This window comes from Myxocyprinus asiaticus, chromosome 33, assembly GCF_019703515.2.
Source record: "Myxocyprinus asiaticus isolate MX2 ecotype Aquarium Trade chromosome 33, UBuf_Myxa_2, whole genome shotgun sequence".
NCBI lineage: Eukaryota > Metazoa > Chordata > Actinopteri > Cypriniformes > Catostomidae > Myxocyprinus > Myxocyprinus asiaticus.
Genome location: NC_059376.1, coordinates 34,185,321 through 34,206,248, shown reverse-complemented (window position 1 = coordinate 34,206,248; position 20,928 = coordinate 34,185,321). Strand labels below are relative to the sequence as shown.

Genomic DNA, 20,928 nt, shown 5'->3' with positions numbered 1-20,928 from the left:
TAATATAAAGTGTGACCAATTTTGTTATCTGCATGTTTTTACTTGCTTTCATTCATGTAGTACCTACTGTGATAATGATAGTTCATTATAAATGGTGCCGTTTGATACGTAAACATTTGAGAAGTAAGCATTTAGAAGGTAGTGATGTTTTCTACTCATAAATTCTTATTTATTTTTGTTCTAAACATTCTCTCTAATCAGATTGTGAACATCCACAGTAAACATGGAGATACTTTTATGACAGTGATGCATGGCATGACCTAAAAATTTGTTTCTTTTATGGATCACCAGTGCAGAAAAGCAGTTTAGAATGATGGATTACCTCTCCAAACTGAAATGTTTTGGTATGTTTTGATTTGTGAAATGCCTGAAGTGACCCCATTATAATGCATAGACAACTAGAAGTAAGCCATTTGCAGGTTGATTACCCCAAAAAGTGTAAACACTGTGGCTCTGTGCTGCTATTAAAACTGTTTGGTGATGCTAGTGACACAGAAATTAGTAATTTACCTGTCAATTTTACACAGTTATTGTGTTTTGAGCAGCTGGGAGCAGTGGCACCAGGAAAAGAGTCATTAAGTGTGATTAGAATCGCTGAGCTTTTATGGCTGTTTCCAGGATGGCTTTGCTAAACAGCTGTTCTCAAACCCAACAGCAACTAAACATGACTATATAGTTATAAATAATGTACACTAATAAAAAAGTACCATGGTAGTACTGTGTTTTTGGAACATGTTCCAATGTAATACAATGGTATTCTTAGAATAGCATGTCAATACCATGATATATGAATGTAGAAATCATTCAGCACCATGGTATATATCAAAGTACTATAGTATTACCACATGTAGCCAACACTGTACAATGTGGCTAATACATAATTTTTTTTGTAAGAGTAGTTATAGTTACCTAACTATAATGTAAACTAACTAACAAATATACCATGGTATTTCTGTGTTTCTTGAAAATGTCCCATGGTAATACTGTGATAATTTTGATATAGTAATACCGTGATATTCATGGAGGCTGTGCAATGTGTTTGTCTTAAGTTATTTTAGAATAAACCATTATGACTATTGAGGATTCACAAGTTGCTACCTGCCTTGTGCCATTAATTAATCCCACTTCATTAACGTGTTTTAATTGCTTTTTTCCCCCCACGGTGACAAACACAACACCCCGGGAATTGACACTAAACACTTCTGAAATCAACCACAGGTCATTTCACACCAGTGGTCACAAAAAGAACATGTAGAATTAGTGAACGACTGCTTTTCATCTTCACATTAATTTGTAGTCTGTTTGGTTGAATTCAGTTGAACAGGTCAGACTCGTCCTGAAAGACACAAGAGTTGTGGGTAAACACAACCTGTATTGCAGCCCATGTGCTGTCAGGGGCTTTGTGAAGGACTGAATGCATAATCACAGGGTGTGTAGTGATCCACAGATCACACAAAATGATAAATGAGTGTGTACAGACTCCCTGCTGATTCCTGTTATCTGTGTTGAAATGTTGATGTTGCCATTATTAATTAAGAATCAAACCAGTCACAACAAATAAGCGAATGTACATTATATTTTGGCAGAACCCCTTTTTAGTTGTCTAAACAGAAAAAAATGGAATATGTGGAAATCAAAATTCAAATCTGGAAAGAAAAAGCATGTTTTAGGATTTTGAAAAATGTAAAACAAAGAAATGTAATTTATGATTCTGCAAGATTCTGCACTATTTCTAGGTCACTAATCAATAAGCAAATTTGTGAGACTGACCGTGTTAACTCCTTTGTACAAAAGATCAGATTTCCTTACTTTTATTGAAGCATAAAAGTTTGATGCTCTTTGGAACATTTTCAAATCATACCGGATAACATGAATCATCAGATTTTACACTTTTGGAGTCCATTCCAGCACAAGTGCATGCTGTCATTAAAGCAAAAGGGGTACATGCCAAATACTAAGAAATTCTGAAATTCATGTGAATATTTCAATTCAAAATTTTACATTTTATAATGTTGCAATTTGCAATGCACATGCAAAACAGACACATTTTCACTAGTGGTCGTTTTACACCCTACAATATACAGTACACATACATTATAAATACGGTATGTACAATTTTTAAAGTCAAAGCGACTCTTAAGAAGCTTTGTGTATTTTTAAGTGTTGTAGATCTGTAGATTACAATATTTCTTCCTTTTTCTTTATTCTATTCTATTTTTCTTTTCAAATCTGATCTAAGCCTTACTACATTAGGTCTGCAGCACGCAGTTTAAGGAATCCTTTGTTGCAGAACAGAATAAATAATCTTGCCAAAGGTGGTTTTTATTTTTTAATTTTTTTATACACTGTTCTTAAACCCATTGAACGGCATTCTAAGGTCACTTCTGAGTGTGTTAAACCTCGAGGAATGATTATGTTCCATTGTGTCATAACCATTGCAGGGCGATATTTGTGGTGTAAACAATAGGTTAGCTCTGGACACTGGTAGTTCTGTTCACATGATGCTGTAACATTAAATAAATACACCTCGGGTCAGATAGCAAGCATGAAACATCATAAGATTACCAATCTCACTCTAATGCAGTTGTAGATGGATGAGTTGTCAGTTTCAGGGGCATATCCTGCAAAAGAGCATGGGAAATAAGCTGGAGTACATAGTTGTCATAAGAGCGGATCTGTAGCTGTCAGCACTGTAATGTTTGACATAATGATAAACTGTTGACAGCTGTTTTTTGAATGGCTCTTGGTGTTAATGAATAATCCAATATATAGTGTACTTAATGTAATAAAGTTATTATGTCTGAATTTTGTTATCAAGTCCGTATAACCACGACGGAGCTAATTGCAACTCCCAGTAATGCATTCTCAGTAGATGCCAGATTTAGCTTTCTGTTTCAATGAAATGTAAAATGCCATGGGCAAGTCTGGGTGTGAATGTGGCTGTTCCAGTTCAAGGCAGGTTTGGCGCCTGTAAACCAGTTAAAAACAAGTATTGAGCAACTAATGTGTGAACTGACTCTCTCTGCTCTCGTGTTATTTTAAATATATTTGTCATTAGATGAGATGTGGGTTTCACAGTCGCATTTTGTAAGCTGTGATTCATCAGTTTGTCTATATCATAAAGCAAGTATGAGTACCATTACTGAGTTTTTTTATGTTTTTAAAATAGTGTTCGGTAGCAGCTCGTGACCACGGATGTAGGTGGGGCAGATTGTCGCTCGTTAAACACTACTACCTGACAGAACGTGTGGTGTCAGATAGTAGTAGAACATTTATTCAATATACAGTTTTGAACAGATTTACACCTTAAAAAATGACATTATGTGCCGTTTTTAGTATGATATACTGTATGTTTTCAAGTGGATTAATATTTAAGTAGGGCTCTGCCACACCTGCCCATATAGGCAAGCTGCGGTTGATAGTTTCTTAAAAAAAACGTATATCCCTTGGGCCTTGCGAAACAAATGCCTGTTTTAAAAAGAAAATCTGTCACCTCGATATGCTTATATTGTAAAAGAGAATGTTATGCTGTTAAGCTTCAGTCAAGCAAATAAAAATGAATCTAAATGGAAATGGAACATTTAAGAAGGCAACAGACAGTTTTTATGGTTTATTGTTTTGCAATGTATACCAATTAGATTACTATGTGAATGCAACATTGTGCGAAGCATGGGCGATTCTAGGATTTCAATTGTGACGAGGAGGAGGGCGTGGCTGGGCCGTGATGATGCAAGGCCGGCACTGAATCAACTGATCAGCGGGAGAGCGAGATAAAGGGGAGCCGGAGGCACCAGTTCGAGAGAGAGAGACCCAGGCGGCCACGCTGCATGTGTGTGTGTGTTTGTTTATGTTTGTTTTAAGTTCATTTATATCATTAAACTTTACATTGACCGTTCATCCGGTTCCCGCCTCCTCCTTGCCCATCCCTTGAACCATTACACCAATCTTAGGGGGGCTCGGCCCTCAATTAAACTATTAGATTTGCACATTTAATATATTCCAGCATATTTAGTGTAATGTTTTTTTTCCCACTGTGTTTACATCATTCAAGATAGTCAGCTAATATTCATTCAGAATATTGACATTATAATAAACACGCTTAAAGTTATAAAAAATTAAAAAATAGAACCATTCAAATAATTATTTTTAAATTGTCCATTTATTAACAAATTAAAAAATTATTGTGCTTATTATAGAAAATCAATAATTTTACAACTTCTGTAAATTAAAGTTATATTGAATGAATGAACGTTACATTTATATAGCACTTCTCAGACACTACAATCACAGTGCTTTACACAGTGAACAGGGGACTCTCCTCAACCACCACCAGTGTGCAGCATCAACCTGGATGATGCAACAGCAGCCATAGTGCACCAGTACGCTCACCACACTCCAGCTATTGGTGGAGACTAGAGAGTAGAGTCATAGAGCCAATTAATGGATGGGGATTATTAGGAGGCCATGATTGAGAATGGCCAATGGGGGGACTTTGGCCAGGACACCGGGGTTACATAGGCTACCCATTCTTTACGAGAAGTGCCCTAGGATTTTTAATGACCACAGACAGTCAGGACCTCGGTTTAACGTCTCATCCGAAGGATGGTGCTTTTTTACAGTTTAGTGTCCGCATCACTATACTGGGGCATTAGGACCCACACAGACCGCAGGTTGAGCACAACCTGCTGGCCTCCCCTAATCCCTCTTACAACAGCAACCTTAGTTTTCCCCAGGAGGTCTCCCATCCAGGTACTGGCCAGGCGTTACAGGGCGTTATGGCTGATGGCTCAAACACCACAAAAACCTATTATTACAATAAATGTCACATTTAGCTTGGTCTATATATAAGTTCAGATTTGTTCACTTATTTGTTCAGTAACCATTTTTGTAAATCACACCTTTACGCCAGTCGCAACAAATTAACATCTTTTACAGTATGCGTTTAGCGTCATTAAACCAATGATAAAGCCGAAACAAGTCTAAATCTGCTTTATTAAAATCAGCATGCCTACTAAGAGACTAAAGCTGTGTTTAAATACCATAAGCGTTTTCCCCGCAAATGACAACAAGCATATAATTTTGTGAACTGCCGTGCATGATCATTAAGGTATACAAAAAAGGCAACATTGCCTGTAAGTAATTACAGGTTGTAATTACATCCTGATGTCATTGCAATGTCATTAGTCACTTTTAATTAATCCAGCCCCTTTCTCTCCTTTTTAAACGAGATTACCGAACTAAATGAGTGACATGCCTCCTCTCCTTCAAGCGGTCAAAAGACGCTGATTCTCGCTCGTTCATGAATCGAATGAGGAAATGGTGCATATTCATTCAGTAGGTCAAACCAGTGATCTGCTCCTTCACAGCCCACACTCAAATGCTATTGGCTTGCGCTTTAGTCAGTCTTTACAGGTGGGAAAAGCCACCAAAGCAGCTCACACTTCAAACAAGTGCAGCATTGCAGCTGTAGCTGTTTAACACACTTGCGTGCTAATTGCAGTCACAGATTTTTAGGGGGGCTGAAGCCCTAAGCTTTATCAAGCTTGGCAAGAGCATTATGAGTACACCAACAAAACATACCAAAAAGTACTGTGGTTTTGGTAATACCATCGTTGTTTGGACATAAATCATGGTAATACCATGGTATTCTTGGGAGTACAATGTAAAAACAAAAGTACATGAATGTGGTTATCATTTAGTACCATCATACAGTTTTCATCTGTTACCAACACTGTAATCATTATACTTTTTTGTATAACAAGTTGGTAATAAGAACATCTAATGGAAGTCATAGATTAACTGTGGATCAAACTGTATTTTCTTCCCTTAATCAAGTATTACTAGCCTTGCCCTGTCTCTAGCTGTCGCAAACATGGCCACATGTCTTTATTTCATAATCATTTCCACAAAGAGAGTGAATGTTTCAGTGCCAGATAAAAGTAAGACTTCCAGTGTCACTCAAGGAGAGAGAACAGACATGCTTTGACAGCATAAATATGTGTACAGTAGCACTGTACCAAGATTAAATTTATGCACCATCTTTCAAAGGCATGCTAAACTGTGTATTTGACCATTGTTCCTGGCAACCAATTTCCTACACTGTACTAGTTTTGTGTCTCTTGTATCACTTTCTCGAGGTCTCGGTTTTCTCATGTAAATAAATGATTTCACCTACAAATCAATATTATGTCTATTCATTTACATATTTGGTAAATAATCGTGTATTAAGCAGGATAATTGCAAAATAAACCTCTTCATGGTGCTAGAAGAGATTTCTGCTTTGTGTTAGGGTCCTGATCACCCTGTCAGGGTTTATTTTGCAATAATAGCTGGGTAATTGTGCATTGTCCCTTACAAAACAACCACTCGCCACAAAAAGACTCCATAATATATATATTATCCCATATTAACAGAGATCTCCATGTTACAAACTCTGTAGTCCACCCACCCCTCTCCCTCTTCTAATGCCCAGGAAAGGAGTACCTGTCTGGGGATGGCTCCATGATACCAGGCATGGCTCCGTGGTTCCTCACTGCTTAGTTTCAGTTCCTCCTCTAGTTCTCTCCGAAGCTTCTCCGGTGGTCCATCCATGATGTATTTGTCCCTTGAAAACTGCACATAGACAGGAACAGAAGAGTATGTTAGAGCCATGATGGCCCTGAATACCGTGTGTGGCTCTGAATGTTTGTAGTATGCGGTATCAGTTCAGATAAGCTGTCTTTTTCTATTCCCCTCCTTCCTTTTTGCTGTGTGACTCAGTATCTGACTGGCTCATCTATCCTGTGCTTCCTGTGACATCTATGCCCCGCCCCCTTCCTGTCTATGCCCACCTCCATAAGCCGTGGGGCATGCCGTACCTTTACCTGCACATACACACGCCCACATTGCTCTTAATCATCACTAATTTTCACAGGTTGTTGGAAAATTGCATGCTGTCTCAGAGAGTTTTAGATTTCGCAATTTAGGAACTTTAGAGGGTAAATACAATTCTTATCAGGGTAACCAATAAACTGATTTTATTGTATTTTTTATTGTATATTTGATTGGAGTTCACGGTAATACCATATCATAAAACGTGTCTAAATGAACTTTTAACTTTTAATATTAATGTAAAAAATTAAGGCACACTGTTTGCTCACTGGAATTGTTTTGCTTTGGAATTTTTTTCTTTAAAGGTTTTTGTGCTATATAAAAACCCAGTGTTAGTCAATTAATTAAAATACATTCTTATTCTAAACATATAACTGATATTAAACACAAAAGTAGCTGTAAATAATATTTTATATCGTAACACAATACATTTGATATAATTGGATGGTTCCCATGTTAAAATACATAGCTCTCTACTGACTACCATCACGGTAGATTTTCTTTCAAGTTTTGAAGATTTTGAGTTTTTCCCTAGAAAACGTACTTCAATATCAGCTATCTGTGAATACAGATATCTGACAGCTACAGGTCACTATGAAACCGGCACTAAAACCATAACTAGATAGACCTAAATTCAATATTATAACACACTAAATGTTACATAACAGATAAAAATAAAAAATAATACAAAAAAATAATTCACTATGGGGACACTTTTATTTGTAAAGTACTTCATAAAGCATAGTTCCATTACCTTTCCCTTCAAGGTTAATTTCTATGTATAAGCTTGCTTTCAATGTCTCGGTGAATAACATAACTCGGTCATGTGACCAGTATAATACTGTTGTAATAGAATTTAAAAACAATTTCCACATATAGCACTTAGTTCTAGACAAACAAACATAACATTAATCCATTGCCAAACACTGACAACTGAAGACTGATTAAGCCAGTTCAACACTCTTGATATCCTCCAGCATGTCTTAACAAAAAGCACATGCCATTGTTGTTTATCAGCAAATACTGCTTTTGTGTAACCAAATTACTCTGACAATGTTCAAAATTATACACTAGTGCAGGGGTTTTCAAACTCGGATCTGTGGAAAGTTTGAAAATTTTACTAAATGTATATTTTAAGGCAAAGTTAACTTAATTTTATTAATTGCTAACATTTTACTGAATTTGACATTACCGTTTCATCCTTTAAAAACAGGTCTTAATCATGAAACTAATCACCAAAGTTTTATTCTATGAAAGATACACTCAATTTAATACAAAGTAATAAATACATTAAAAAAAGAAATCCAGATAATATTTTAATTAAACTCAATAGGTTTTGGATTTAGCTCAATGGCAATTATTTGTGTTAGCAAACATGTTTTATTTATAATATCACGGTTACTTTTTCTCACAATAAATTTTTTTATTTTTATTCATGAAATATAGCTGCCTTTAAATTTTAGGAAGGGGATCCCGGCAAAGGGGATCACCACATGTGGGTGTCCTTGGCATCAAAAAGTTCAAAAACCCCTGCACTAGCATACTGCACAGTATATGCAGTACTCAAAACAGCCTACTATATATATATATATATATATATATATATATATATATATATATATATATATATATATACAGGTGCATCTCAATAAATTAGAATGTCATGGAAAAGTTCATTTATTTCAGTAATTCAACTCAAATTGTGAAACTCGTGTATTAAATAAATTCAATGCACACAGATTGAAGTAGTTTAAGTCTTTGGTTCTTTTAATTGTGATGATTTTGGCTCACATTTAACAAAAACCCACCAATTCACTATCTCAACAAATTAGAATATGGTGACATGCCAATCAGCTAATCAACTCAAAACACCTGCAAAGATTTCCTGAGCCTTCAAAATGGTCTCTCAGTTTGGTTCACTAGGCTACACAATCATGGGGAAGACTGCTGATCTGACGGTTGTCCAGAAGACAATCATTGACACCCTTCACAAGGAGGGTAAGCCACAAACATTCATTGCCAAAGAAGCTGGCTGTTCACAGAGTGCTGTATCCAAGCATGTAAACAGAAAGTTGAGTGGAAGGAAAAAGTGTGGAAGAAAAAGATGCACAACCAACCGAGAGAACCGCAGCCTTATGATTGTCAAGCAAAATCGATTCAAGAATTTGGGTGAACTTCACAAGGAATGGACTGAGGCTGGGGTCAAGGCATCAAGAGTCACCACACACAGATGTGTCAAGGAATTTGGCTACAGTTGTCGTATTCCTCTTGTTAAGCCACTCCTGAACCACAGACAATGTCAGAGGCGTCTTACCTGGGCTAAGGAGAAGAAGAACTGGACTGTTGCCCAGTGTTCCAAAGTCCTCTTTTCAGATGAGAGCAAGTTTTGTATTTCATTTGGAAACCAAGGTCCTAGAGTCTGGAGGAAGGGTGGAGAAGCTCATAGCCCAAGTTGCTTGAAGTCCAGTGTTAAGTTTCCACAGTCTGTGATGATCTGGGGTGCAATGTCATCTGCTGGTGTTGGTCCATTGTGTTTTTTGAAAACCAAAGTCACTGCACCCGTTTACCAAGAAATTTTGGAGCACTTCAGGCTTCCTTCTGCTGACCAGCTTTTTAAAGATACTGATTTCATTTTCCAGCCAGATTTGGCACCTGCCCACACTGCCAAAAGCACCAAAAGTTGGTTAAATGACCATGGTGTTGGTGTGCTTGACTGGCCAGCAAACTCACCAGACCTGAACCCCATAGAGAATCTATGGGGTATTGTCAAGAGGAAAATGAGAAACAAGAGACCAAAAAATGCAGATGAGCTGAAGGCCACTGTCAAAGAAACCCGGGCTTCCATACCACCTCAGCAGTGCCACAAACTGATCACCTCCATGCCACACCGAATTGAGGCAGTAATTAAAGCAAAAGGAGCCCCTACCAAGTATTGAGTACATATACAGTAAATGAACATACTTTCCAGAAGGCCAACAATTCACTAAAAATGTTTTTTTTTTATTGGTCTTATGATGTATTCTAATTTTTTGAGATAGTGAATTGGTGGGTTTTTGTTAAATGTGAGCCAAAATCATCACAATTAAAAGAACCAAAGACTTAAACTACTTCAGTCTGTGTACATTGAATTTATTTAATACACGAGTTTCACAATTTGAGTTGAATTACTGAAATAAATGAACTTTTCCACGACATTCTAATTTATTGAGATGCACCTGTATATACTATGCGAGACGGTATGCAGTCTGCAATGATAACAGTTCCATAAGTTCATTCATTTGTCACACTGGAAATTGAATATCAAGTTGAGCACTTTCCATTGTGGAATACGGTGTTCCATGCCATGTTCTCTGGTTTAATACTTCGTATTTATGGGAAATATAGTAGGTCATCTGGGTATTCCATACATTCAGAAATGCATACAGTATACATGGTGCATACTGAACAAATAGCATGATCAGTATGGTAGAGGGCTGTTACAAACATTCTTATGACACAAGAGTTCTTTACTGGAGTATCTACACTGGTCACTAGGATAGAAACTAATTAGCTCTATGTTGAGTAAATTCTTAGAACTGCAGCATAGGGTTGTAATCTATTATAAAGATCTGATCTGGAAACGTATATTGAAGTTCCCTGAAAAGCCAATGAGGTCACATTCAAAGTACCCAGAGGCAAAAGCGATTCAACTCTGTATTATAAAACTGATAGTTCTGACTCTAAAATCTGATTGGATGAGAAATTTTCAAAGCCATTTGTAAAATAGCTGATATGCGTACAACTGTGTGACAGCACAATTGAATTCTATATTAATGTACTAAGTTACTTTGTTGATTGGGAACCATAAACAATGTACAGTCTTGAGACCCCTTCTTGCTTCCAGCTGTTTTTGAATACATATTTAAATGCCCCTTAGAAATATTTCTGAAATTGTTTATACAGGGTTGTCTTGAGACCGATCAGTTGACCAGTTGTTTGGGTAACCCACTAAATAGTTGATTTTGGAAATATGTCATTTTGCACATTATTAATAAAAGCACCCCTAAAACATGGTTAAACTACTGTAGCATAAGACCTCCCATGGCTTATTTCTTTACTGAATGTGCATATGTGTCAGCACCAAGGCAAAAAAGCGAAACCTCTACATATTTCAGACACAAGATTCCAAGCATGTTCTTGTGTTCTCTTCCTTTTGGTTAAGTACTTGGAATGCCAGCTATGTGTGGTACCCAACTCCAGAGACCTAAAGTGGTACCTTTGTTCTCTATCTGGTAGTTTTACACAGTTGGTAGTCCAGCCAGTCTCAGCCAGACTTCTTGTTTCAGCTTTGTACTTCTGGTCTATTAAGCAATGGCAAATAAAACTGACATAAGGGCAAAGGAAATTGTAATTGATGAGTAATTGTCTGTGTGTGCACAGCAGTGGAAACTTAAATTGATATGACAGTGTTTGTCCCTGTACAGATTTAATAAAGTACACTGCGTAATAAAGTACACTCAAACAAGCTGGCCACATGGAGCCAAACATTTCTGCTGTATATTTTATTAACAAGTGTGTCCCTGTAGCTTTCCAGATTTAAATAGCTTTTATGGCTTGATGAACAACCGTTTTGGGTTTTCTAAAACCTGCCAGGACATTTGAGTATGGCTGAGAGCCCAGCTCTTAACACAGCTGGCGATGTAACCGATCCATGGTTCTATAATGACATCGTCAGTGCTCGTAAAAAGTGATGTCATCAAGTGTGTGTGCATGTGTAAAGAACACTAGTGTTTGTGGATTACTATAGACACTTCGGTTACTGGGTAGCAGGGTTAGAAATTACCAATGCTCGAGGCAAAATACCACAGAAAGTGACAATGGGACTGGAACATGCTTTTACATCAACGAAAGTTGGTTTACAGATGAAACAGTGTTGAAAAAGATGTGTTGTCCTAATTTAAAGGTGCTCTCCATCAACTGTAAGCCTTTCTACTCATGCGGGAGTTTTCCTAATTTATTCTGGTGTGTTTATATGCCGCCACAAGCATGCGTGAACGCAGCATTGCAACAGCTGGCTGATTACATCACAGACACAGAGCAACAACACCCGGACTCTCTTCTCATTATTCTGGGAGATTTTAATAAAGCTAACCTCACCCATGAACTGCCAAAATACAAACAACACATCACATGCACCACCAGAGAAAGAAATATATTGGACCACTGCTACACCACTATAAAGGATGCATTTCGCTCTGTCCCACGTGCAGCTTTTTGTCTGGTTTATCTTCTCCCAACCTACAAGCAGATACTAAAATCAGCTAAGCCTGTAGTAAGGACTGTAAAGAAATGGACCAATGAAGCAGAGCTGGAACTACAAGCCTGCTTTGACTGCACTGATTGGAGTGTTTTTGAGGCTGCAGCCACAGACCTGGACGAGCTCACAGATACTGTGACATCATATATTAGTTTCTGTGAAGATATGTGCATCCCTACTAGGACATTGTTTTAATTCAATAACGATAAACCATGGTTTACAGAAAACACTTGCTTACAGAAGTGGGGATAAAACATTGTACAACCAGGCCAGGAACACACTTACTAAGGAAATCAGAGTGGCTAAAAGAAGCTACTCTGAACAGCTGAAAAAACAGTTTTCAGCCAACGATCCTGTATCTGTGTGGAAAGGCCTAAAAATCATCACCAAGTACAAGACACCTCCCCCTCGCTCTGTAGAGAGTCAACTAATGGCTGGTTTGAAAAGCCCAGTCTCACCCCTCCCCTGCTCTGATCTTCACTTCACATACATACCAACACCTCCTGGAACCCCCTCCTCACTCCTCCTGCTGCTCAGTCTGCACTTATGATCTGTGAGGAGGATGTCTGGCGGGTCTTTCAGAAACAAAAGACTAGGAAAGCTTCAGGCCCAGACGATGTTTCACCTGCCTATCTGAAAGTCTGCGCTGACCAACTAGACCTCATCTTCACACAGATCTTCAATAGATCACTGGAGCAGTGTGATGTTCCCTGCTGCTTCAAATGCTCCACCATCAAACTGGTCCCCAAAAGAAAGAAAAAAAGTCACAGGACTGGATCACTACAGACCTGTTGCTCTCATGTCTGTGGTCATGAAGTCGTTTGAGAGACTGGTTTTGGCCTACTTGAAGGACATAACTGGACCCCTCCTGGACCCCCTTCAGTTTGTCTACCGAGCAAACAGGTCTGTGGATGATGCTGTCAATATGGGACTGCATTATATCCTACATCACCTCGACAGACCTGGGACTTATGCAAGGATCCTATTTGTGGACTTCAGTTCAGCCTTCAAAACTATCATGCCCGATCTTCTCTCAACCAAACTGACTCAGCTCTCCGTGCCCACCCCGATCTCTCGATGGATCACCAGCTTTCTGACAGATAGGCAGTAGCTAGTGAGACTGGGGAAACTCACATCCGGGACCCTCACTATTAACACTGGTGCTCCACAGGGATGCGTTCTCTCTCCACTGCTCTTTTCCCTTTACACGAATGGCTGCACTGCAAAAGACCCCACTGTCAAGCTCCTGAAGTTTGCAGATGACACCACAGTCATCTGCCTCATCCGCGGCAGTGACGAGTCTGCATACAGATGGGAGGTTGATCAGCTGGCTGTCTGGCGCAGTCACAACAACCTTGAGCTGAACATGCTCAAAACAGCGGAGATGATAGTGGACTTCAGGAGAAATCCCCCCGGAGCTGCTGACACAGTTCTACTTGGCCGTCATTGAGTGTGTACATCTATAACTGTCTGGTTTGGTTCAGCCACCAAATCAGACAGAAGGAAACTACAACAGACAGTCAGGACTACTGAGAGGATTATTGGTGCCCCCCTGCCCACCCTCCAAGACCGATTGTACGATATCATACCAATTAGCCAAATTTAGAAAAGTCATATGAATCCTTACGATTTTGCGGTGAGAATGTGTAGAAAATACATTAAAACTTCTATGTATTTTTAGGCTTGACAACATGACAGATACATCAGTTTTCCGTGAATGTGAACATCATTACAATGTTTTGGATATGTTGAGCTGTCTGTTTCTCTGTCATAGTGACCCACAACCCAAGCAGTGGTCTGTCAGTCACTACTGACCACAATCAGCCACTGTGGTCCACCACAGTCCACTGCACATAAGTCTGGCAATGCTGGACATCCTAAAACCTGACAAAGACCTTATGGCTGTTGCACACCAAATGCAAATTTTAAAATCGAAATTTCGATGCATTTTGAAACAATGGATTCCTATGAAGCCATTCACACCTGGAGCGAATTATTATTTTTTTTTTTAAGTGTGTGATTTTTCTTTTTTTTTTTTCTTTTTTTTTTTCTTTGGCTGGAAATGAAATGCCCAGACCAATAAAATATGTGCTTCAGATCACATGTCAGGAGCTGCTGCAGTTACCAAAACCAGCACAACTGGTGGTGCTAAAGCACAGAAAACTGTTTTGACCACTGACATTAAATGCTAAGGGAACTCGAGGAATAAATCCTGAACTAGCAGTGAGGATGTGTATTTCATTTGCATCAAATGTCAAAAAAACTGAAACATATTTTCTCATATGGGTTTTCTTAACATGTAAATGATATTGCTACATCACTGCCTTGCATATACTTTAAAATCTGATCTTATGTGGATTTCTTCATAATGTGTTCCATATTGCTGCATTTTTTGCCTTTGCATTTAATCTTACGCAAGTTCTCCTATATCTCTTATATAATATATATTGCAGCATCTTTGCCTTTGTATCACTTTTTTTAATAAACAACTTTACGGATCTTACATGTTTTTTTGTTTGTTTGTTTTTTTGCCAAATATTAGTTCTAATAATACTATTGCTGTGATTGCCAGAGCGCTCTATGTGCCTTTGTATACGAAAAACGTGGTGGTTCTCCACAAAATTGTGTAATCATTATTAATGTATCTAATAATAAGTCAGACTAAAAATGGTTTTGTGTTTACTGTAGATGTCACATTTAATTAGTAACAAGCAGGCAAATTTGAGCAAATGTACAACACAAGTAGATATGGAAATAAGACACAATCAGTATTGTTTTAACAGTCATTATGTGTGTGCATTACACAATGATTTTAAACAAATGTATTTAACACAAGTATATATAGAAGGCGTGGCTGTGGCATATAATCACTATTGTTCCAAATGATACAATTTATAACTGTTAATATTATTTTTTACACTTGATTCTTTCTAATCACCCCGACTGTGTATCCATGATAATACTGCCAGTAAACTTGTCCAGCAGACAAGTGTCTTGAATGTTTTCTAAAACACAATTTTCATAGCTGCTGCAGCTTGAAGAGAAATCTGTTTTCTTTCGAACTCGTTTGCTTGTTTTGCAGACTTGTCAAGTAGTTCTTCTTCTCATCCATAATGGGTGGAGGGCAGACCAGCTAAAAAGGTGCTTTGTGCCAATACTGTTCCAGTGTAAAATTGCTTGCCAAGTAGCCCCACTTTCTATGTGAAAGGGCCACTCGTCAGCGATTCGCTTTGCATACTCGCTTCTCCTCCGGTGTGCAAAAGGCCTTTACAATGTCTTTTGAGAGAGAGAAAAAACGTTTCTGTATTACAGTTACATTCTTAAAATCTTTCATTTATGTTAACAAAATTACTAGGATGGAAGTGCACATGAACTGCTATTGAGTATAACAGCACTGGTACACTTCACTGCTTGTTTCACTCTGCTTGTCCGTGTTCACAGAATTCCAAACAGGCTGTCAGTCTGAAAGTCAGTCTTGGTGGAGTGAAAATAAGTGAAATAAGTAACTGTAAGTAACTGATTTGGATGTAATTGTTATGGAAAGCATTGCACAGAAACACACATATGGCACGGTCTGATTACTTGCTTGTTTTGAGTGGGTTGTTGGATAATCCTGCTGGCCGATTTATCCACATGTCAACTCTGTCACCAATCACTCAAAAGCTTTTAATCCACAAAACTTTTCATAGGCCTCAATATCCATATCTACTGTATATATCCTCCATGTATGTGCATCAACACACTCCCAGAAGACATTCCTGAACATTCTACTGATACATGGACCTACAATATTTTGAGTTTGAAGTCAAAAAGTCAAACTGAGTTTCACATGCCTGAAAGTCTGCGCTGACCAACTGGCCCCCATCTTCACACAGATCTTCATTACATCACTGGAGCAGTGTGAATTTCCCTGCTGCATCAAATGCTCCACCATCATTTTAGCACTGGTGCTCCTCAGGGATGCATTCTCTCTCCACTGCTCTTCTCCCTGTACACAAATGACTGCACTGCAAAAGACCCCACTGTCAAGCTTCTGAAGTTTGCAGACGACACCACGGTCATCTGCCTCATCTGTGACGGGGACAAGTCTGCATACAGACGGGAGGTTGATCAGCTTGCTGTCTGGTGTTGTCACAACAACCTTGAGCTGAACACGCTCAAAACAGTGGAGATGATAGTGGACTTCAGGAGAACCTGATTTTTTTAGGTGGTCAGGTGTTATGAGCACTGGAAGGATGTAACAAACCCTGTACATTTCTTTGAAACCAAATGGTAAAAACATATTTCAGCAACTTCTTATTAAACATAATTCATTGCAAGCTATGCCACACGATGGACAGTTTTTCCCTTTATATGGTGAAGCTTCTAAGATGTCTACTATGTATAGAGACTGAAAAACCCAGGCCAAAGCAAGGACTGAAATACACTGATGCCACTAGTATTGTAGTGAGGAACGATCATTACACCCTCTGCTTTTAGACAACAGTGAGCCAAGCCAACACTCCACAACCCACAAATTACAGTGACCAGAGGATACATAGTTTTACACTGGCTAGGAAAATCATCGCAAAGCACTTGTTTGTCCTTAGTGTCTTGCTTTGTAACTGTATTACACAATGCAATGACTAAAACAAAAACAAAAAAGAAAAGTAATTTACTCTTTCTCATAAATAGTGTTAGGGATCTGAACACTTAATTATTTCTATTCAACCAAAATGCATCCTCAGATTGAGCTAAGAATAGAAGTCTATTTCTTGTTTCATTTTTAAGGATGTCCATTCAGACCCTCCATACAGCTGGACTGCAAGGGTTTTTGTGTAATGATAAACATGCTGGAACCAAGAAATGCTATTCCCTGATGGCATTTTATCATTTATGCACAATATTTCATATCGTGACCCGAACATGCCAACACAATGCAAGTAAAAAGCTGACTACCACCCCTGGAGTTGCAAGTTCGAATCCAGGGCGTGCTGAGTGACTCCAGCCAGGTCTCCTAAGCAACCATATTGGCCCGGTTGCTAGGGAGGGTAGAGTCACATGGGGTAACCTCCTCGTGGTCACTATAATGTGGTTCTCGCTCTCAGTGGGGCGCGTGGTGAGTTGTGCGTGGATGTCGCGGAGAATAGCGTGAAGCCTCCTCACGTGCTATACAAGCCACGTGATATGATGCCTGGATTGATGGTCTCAGATGCAACTGAGATTCGTCCTCCACCACCCTGATTGAGGCGAGTCACTACGCCACCACGAGGACCTAGAGCACATTGGGAATTGGGCATTCCAAATTGGGGAGGAATTTTTTTCTTTTTTTTTTTTTTGATAGAATTTTAAGTAAAAAATGTGAACATGAGATTAAAGTCTGGTTGTGCTGAATGTTAACATTTGGACTTGATACTCATGTTTTGTGGTTTATGGCTGCTTTGCGATCGACTGCCAGCTTAAGTGATGTTTTCTGGCACGGCCGTCGCATTCATTCAGTGCTACAACATCGCTTCATAACTACGTGCTTCAGGAGAGAACGCTGATCCATTTAGAGGTGCACTGAGGCCATAAATGTTTAAAAATAGCCAAAGCTCAAATACTCAAGAGCAGCTCAGTACCGCCTAGTTCTTTTCAATTGCTTCCTGTTAGGGCTTGAAGGATGCAGACTCCCAGACTCAACCATGTAGGTTGAGATTCCCAAAGGTTTTGGGGGTCATTAGTGGCTTCTTATGGGCAGAACAATCGACCTCGTCTGGGCTTGGTGTGAGGTCACACCCTTCCTGAGCCAGAGCAAACAAAGAGGGACATCTGAATGTCCCATCAGCCTCCTGAGACCTTAAACACCGGACCTCTTCTTTTATCTCTCCCCCTGTCTCATAGCACTGTCCATTTAGATTTTCCCTAGGGTGTCTACCATTTTCCTGTGTTCCTAGGCAGGGCAACATAGATATCAGATGAAAGAATTGAGCATCAGAGTTTGGAGCTGTGGGGAATGCTAAAGAAGATTTGTGGTCCTTGATTTTGCACCCAATTCTGATTTGATTTTTAAATTTGATCTTTAGGACGGACTGTCCATACTGTTATTTGACTGTTACATAATGATGTATGTAATGAAATAGAATCTGCTTTCTTCTACACTGTTTGCCATAGTAATGCCATGAGACATTAGAAAGATTATGAAAAACAGGAAAATTTTGCCTCTGCTCATATCCATTAAGCATTACTTTACTATTTACACATTCATGCATAAAAATATATATTTTATCTTATTTTTTTAAGATGTACACATTTCATTTTCATAACAAATTTCCATCAAATTGAATTAAGTTATCCTTAAATATTACAATATTATTATAATTTATACAAATAAATATGAATTTTAAATTAATAAAGAACTACAGGTTAATAAAATACTTCACATAAATCCTTATAACTGAAAATGAGCTGTTTCAGTGATTTGGTTCATATATTTAAAAAATGTAAAATGTGTAAATTTTAGCACAATAGCAAATTTTGTGTCCAAAATCATTTATTTCAAAACAAATCCCACATGTAAGTGTAAATGAGTGAAGTAAGACCATTTGAAATCTGATCTGTCAATTCAGACTGAAGCACATTACCAAAAATCCAGTTGTAGCCTAATTGAATTTCAAACCGTCTATGTATGTGGATTGGGTTTGCAGAAAATTGAATTTCATGTGGCTTTTTGCTGTTCAGGCTACAAACAACTAAATGTATCTGAGTAGAAAACAATTTGGTACAATTTAGTTGCAAGAATCCAGTCTGGAAAATAATTTCTTGTCAAATGTGATTTCATCATGTGGATCTGGAAGACAACTTAGGTCTAAAACTGGGCTGTATGCTCACAAACCCCTCTCTCTCTCTCATTTAATTACATTCTCTCCATTTCAATCTGTTATTCCCCCAAAGCCCCCTCATTCCATTCCAATTCTGGCCCAATCAGTCCAGCCCAGCCGAGTTTATAAGAAGGGCAGAAGGGGGGATTAGGGCCTGGGGCACTGTGCTGGATCACTTCATTGACAACCTATGAATAGGTGCTCAATTTGTGGTACAGCGAGAGAGAAAGGGAAAAAGATGGAAATGCAGGGGACATGCTTGTCCCCAGGATTGAAAATTGCTTGAAGCCATGCTTGTTGGCAAAGAAAGCCTTGGAAAATGGCTTGAAGTCCTATAGATTGCTTGAGGCAGGTAGAATTATAGGAGCCGGTGAAATAAAAACAGAAAAGTTACTTGAAAAACGGGAAAAAATTGCTTGCTAATAAAGCACCATTTCTTACAGAACATTGCTATCAGTGAACAACTAACCTCGCACACCTTAGAAGTAATTGATAGGTGCGTAGGACACAAGCTGTATTAAAGTCAATGAAATGGGGAAAATCCCACACACTATTCTGGCTTGCAAAGAGTATCAAAATTTATTCAGCAACATTTCGGTCACTCGATGCCTGACAAAGGTCGAGTGACCGAAACGTTGCTAAATAAATTTTTATACTCTTTTATACGCGTTTTGGAGTTCTGATTTACAGTTTTTCTGAATTGTTAAAACACTAAACCCCATTTGTCTGAACCAAATGTTCAGTGGCCTAAACCCATTTGTCAAATCAGTCACTCTTTTTGCAAAACTCTAAACACATTCTCACTCACTAAAACACATTTCACATTGTGATGCACTTGTGTTGCAAAATGGTAAACACGGGCAGCAAATGTTAAACACAACTACACAATTGTCATCCTTTTCACACAAATATTCAAAATTGTTCACACTTGTTGTGAGAAAATGGGTGAAGGTTTCAAGAAATATGTTTTAGCAATTCAGAAAAACTGTAATGCCCTGATCCAAAAACATTTCTTGTTTATCACTGACGGGAGGTGAAACTTCTGGTGTTGACTGATGGGACTGTGCCGGGCAGTGTCAGCACCTTTCCAGCAGCCCGTCAATCAAACAGGCTTCCCATAGTCCCACTGCTCTGCTGAGCTTTTATTTCTGTCATAGCCTTGTTACTTCTGCTGTGTTACACTCTCAGTGTGTGGGAGAACCACTGTTGCGTTTCCAGTGTTTATTCTTGTGTGTGTGTGTGTGTGTGTGTGTGTGTGTGTGTGTGTGCAGGTTCGGGTGGTTTACGAGGAAAATTTTAGGTTACAAACTGGTAATTACAAGGGATTTATACTATAAATGTGGTTTATGAGGACATTTCTAGTGTTCCCATAATTCAAATAGCTTAAAAACATACTAAACGATGTTTTTTTGGAAAATTTAAAAATTTAAAAAAGTTTGTTGTGAGGGTTAGGTTTAGGGGTAGGGTTACGGTTAGGGGATAGAATCTATAGTTTGTCACTGTTAAAAAATTGCTGTAAATTTATGGCCAAATTCTTACAGCAATCTACTGTGATTCTTAAATACAGTAGTTTGCTGTTAAAAATGTTGCATTCTAGGAGATCAAGAGCAGGCTCACTGTGAATTGACTAGTTTTATGGTAAATAGCTGTTCTATGCAAGGCATTAGGGGAAAATAAACATTTAAAATCATGATATCATCTTGGTGAAAGCTATAGTGACATTCTGAAACATATATTTTAAATGTACAATTTTGCCAGGATTGAACTGTATTTTTTATGGAGAAAAATAACAACAACCTGTACACAGTAAAATAACAGTATAGCACTGCATTGCATTGTTGAAATACCCATAAGCCTTTGCGCTTGAATAAGTATGCTTTGGCAATGCACTGGGGCTACAAAAAAAAAAAAAAAGTACAAAAG

General features: G+C 38.4%; 1 protein-coding gene across 8 annotated transcripts in view; it reads right to left on the bottom strand.

The window, feature by feature from the left end:
* The window catches only part of LOC127424467 (breast cancer anti-estrogen resistance protein 3 homolog), a 105,448-nt gene that overhangs the window by 8,774 nt on the left and 75,746 nt on the right, over window positions 1–20,928 (bottom strand). For all 8 annotated transcript variants that reach the window (XM_051669721.1, XM_051669722.1, XM_051669727.1 and 5 more), the window contains one exon: window positions 6,484–6,612. In XM_051669721.1, the coding sequence (XP_051525681.1) occupies window positions 6,484–6,612 (129 nt within the window). The remainder of the gene's footprint in view (window positions 1–6,483; window positions 6,613–20,928) is intronic.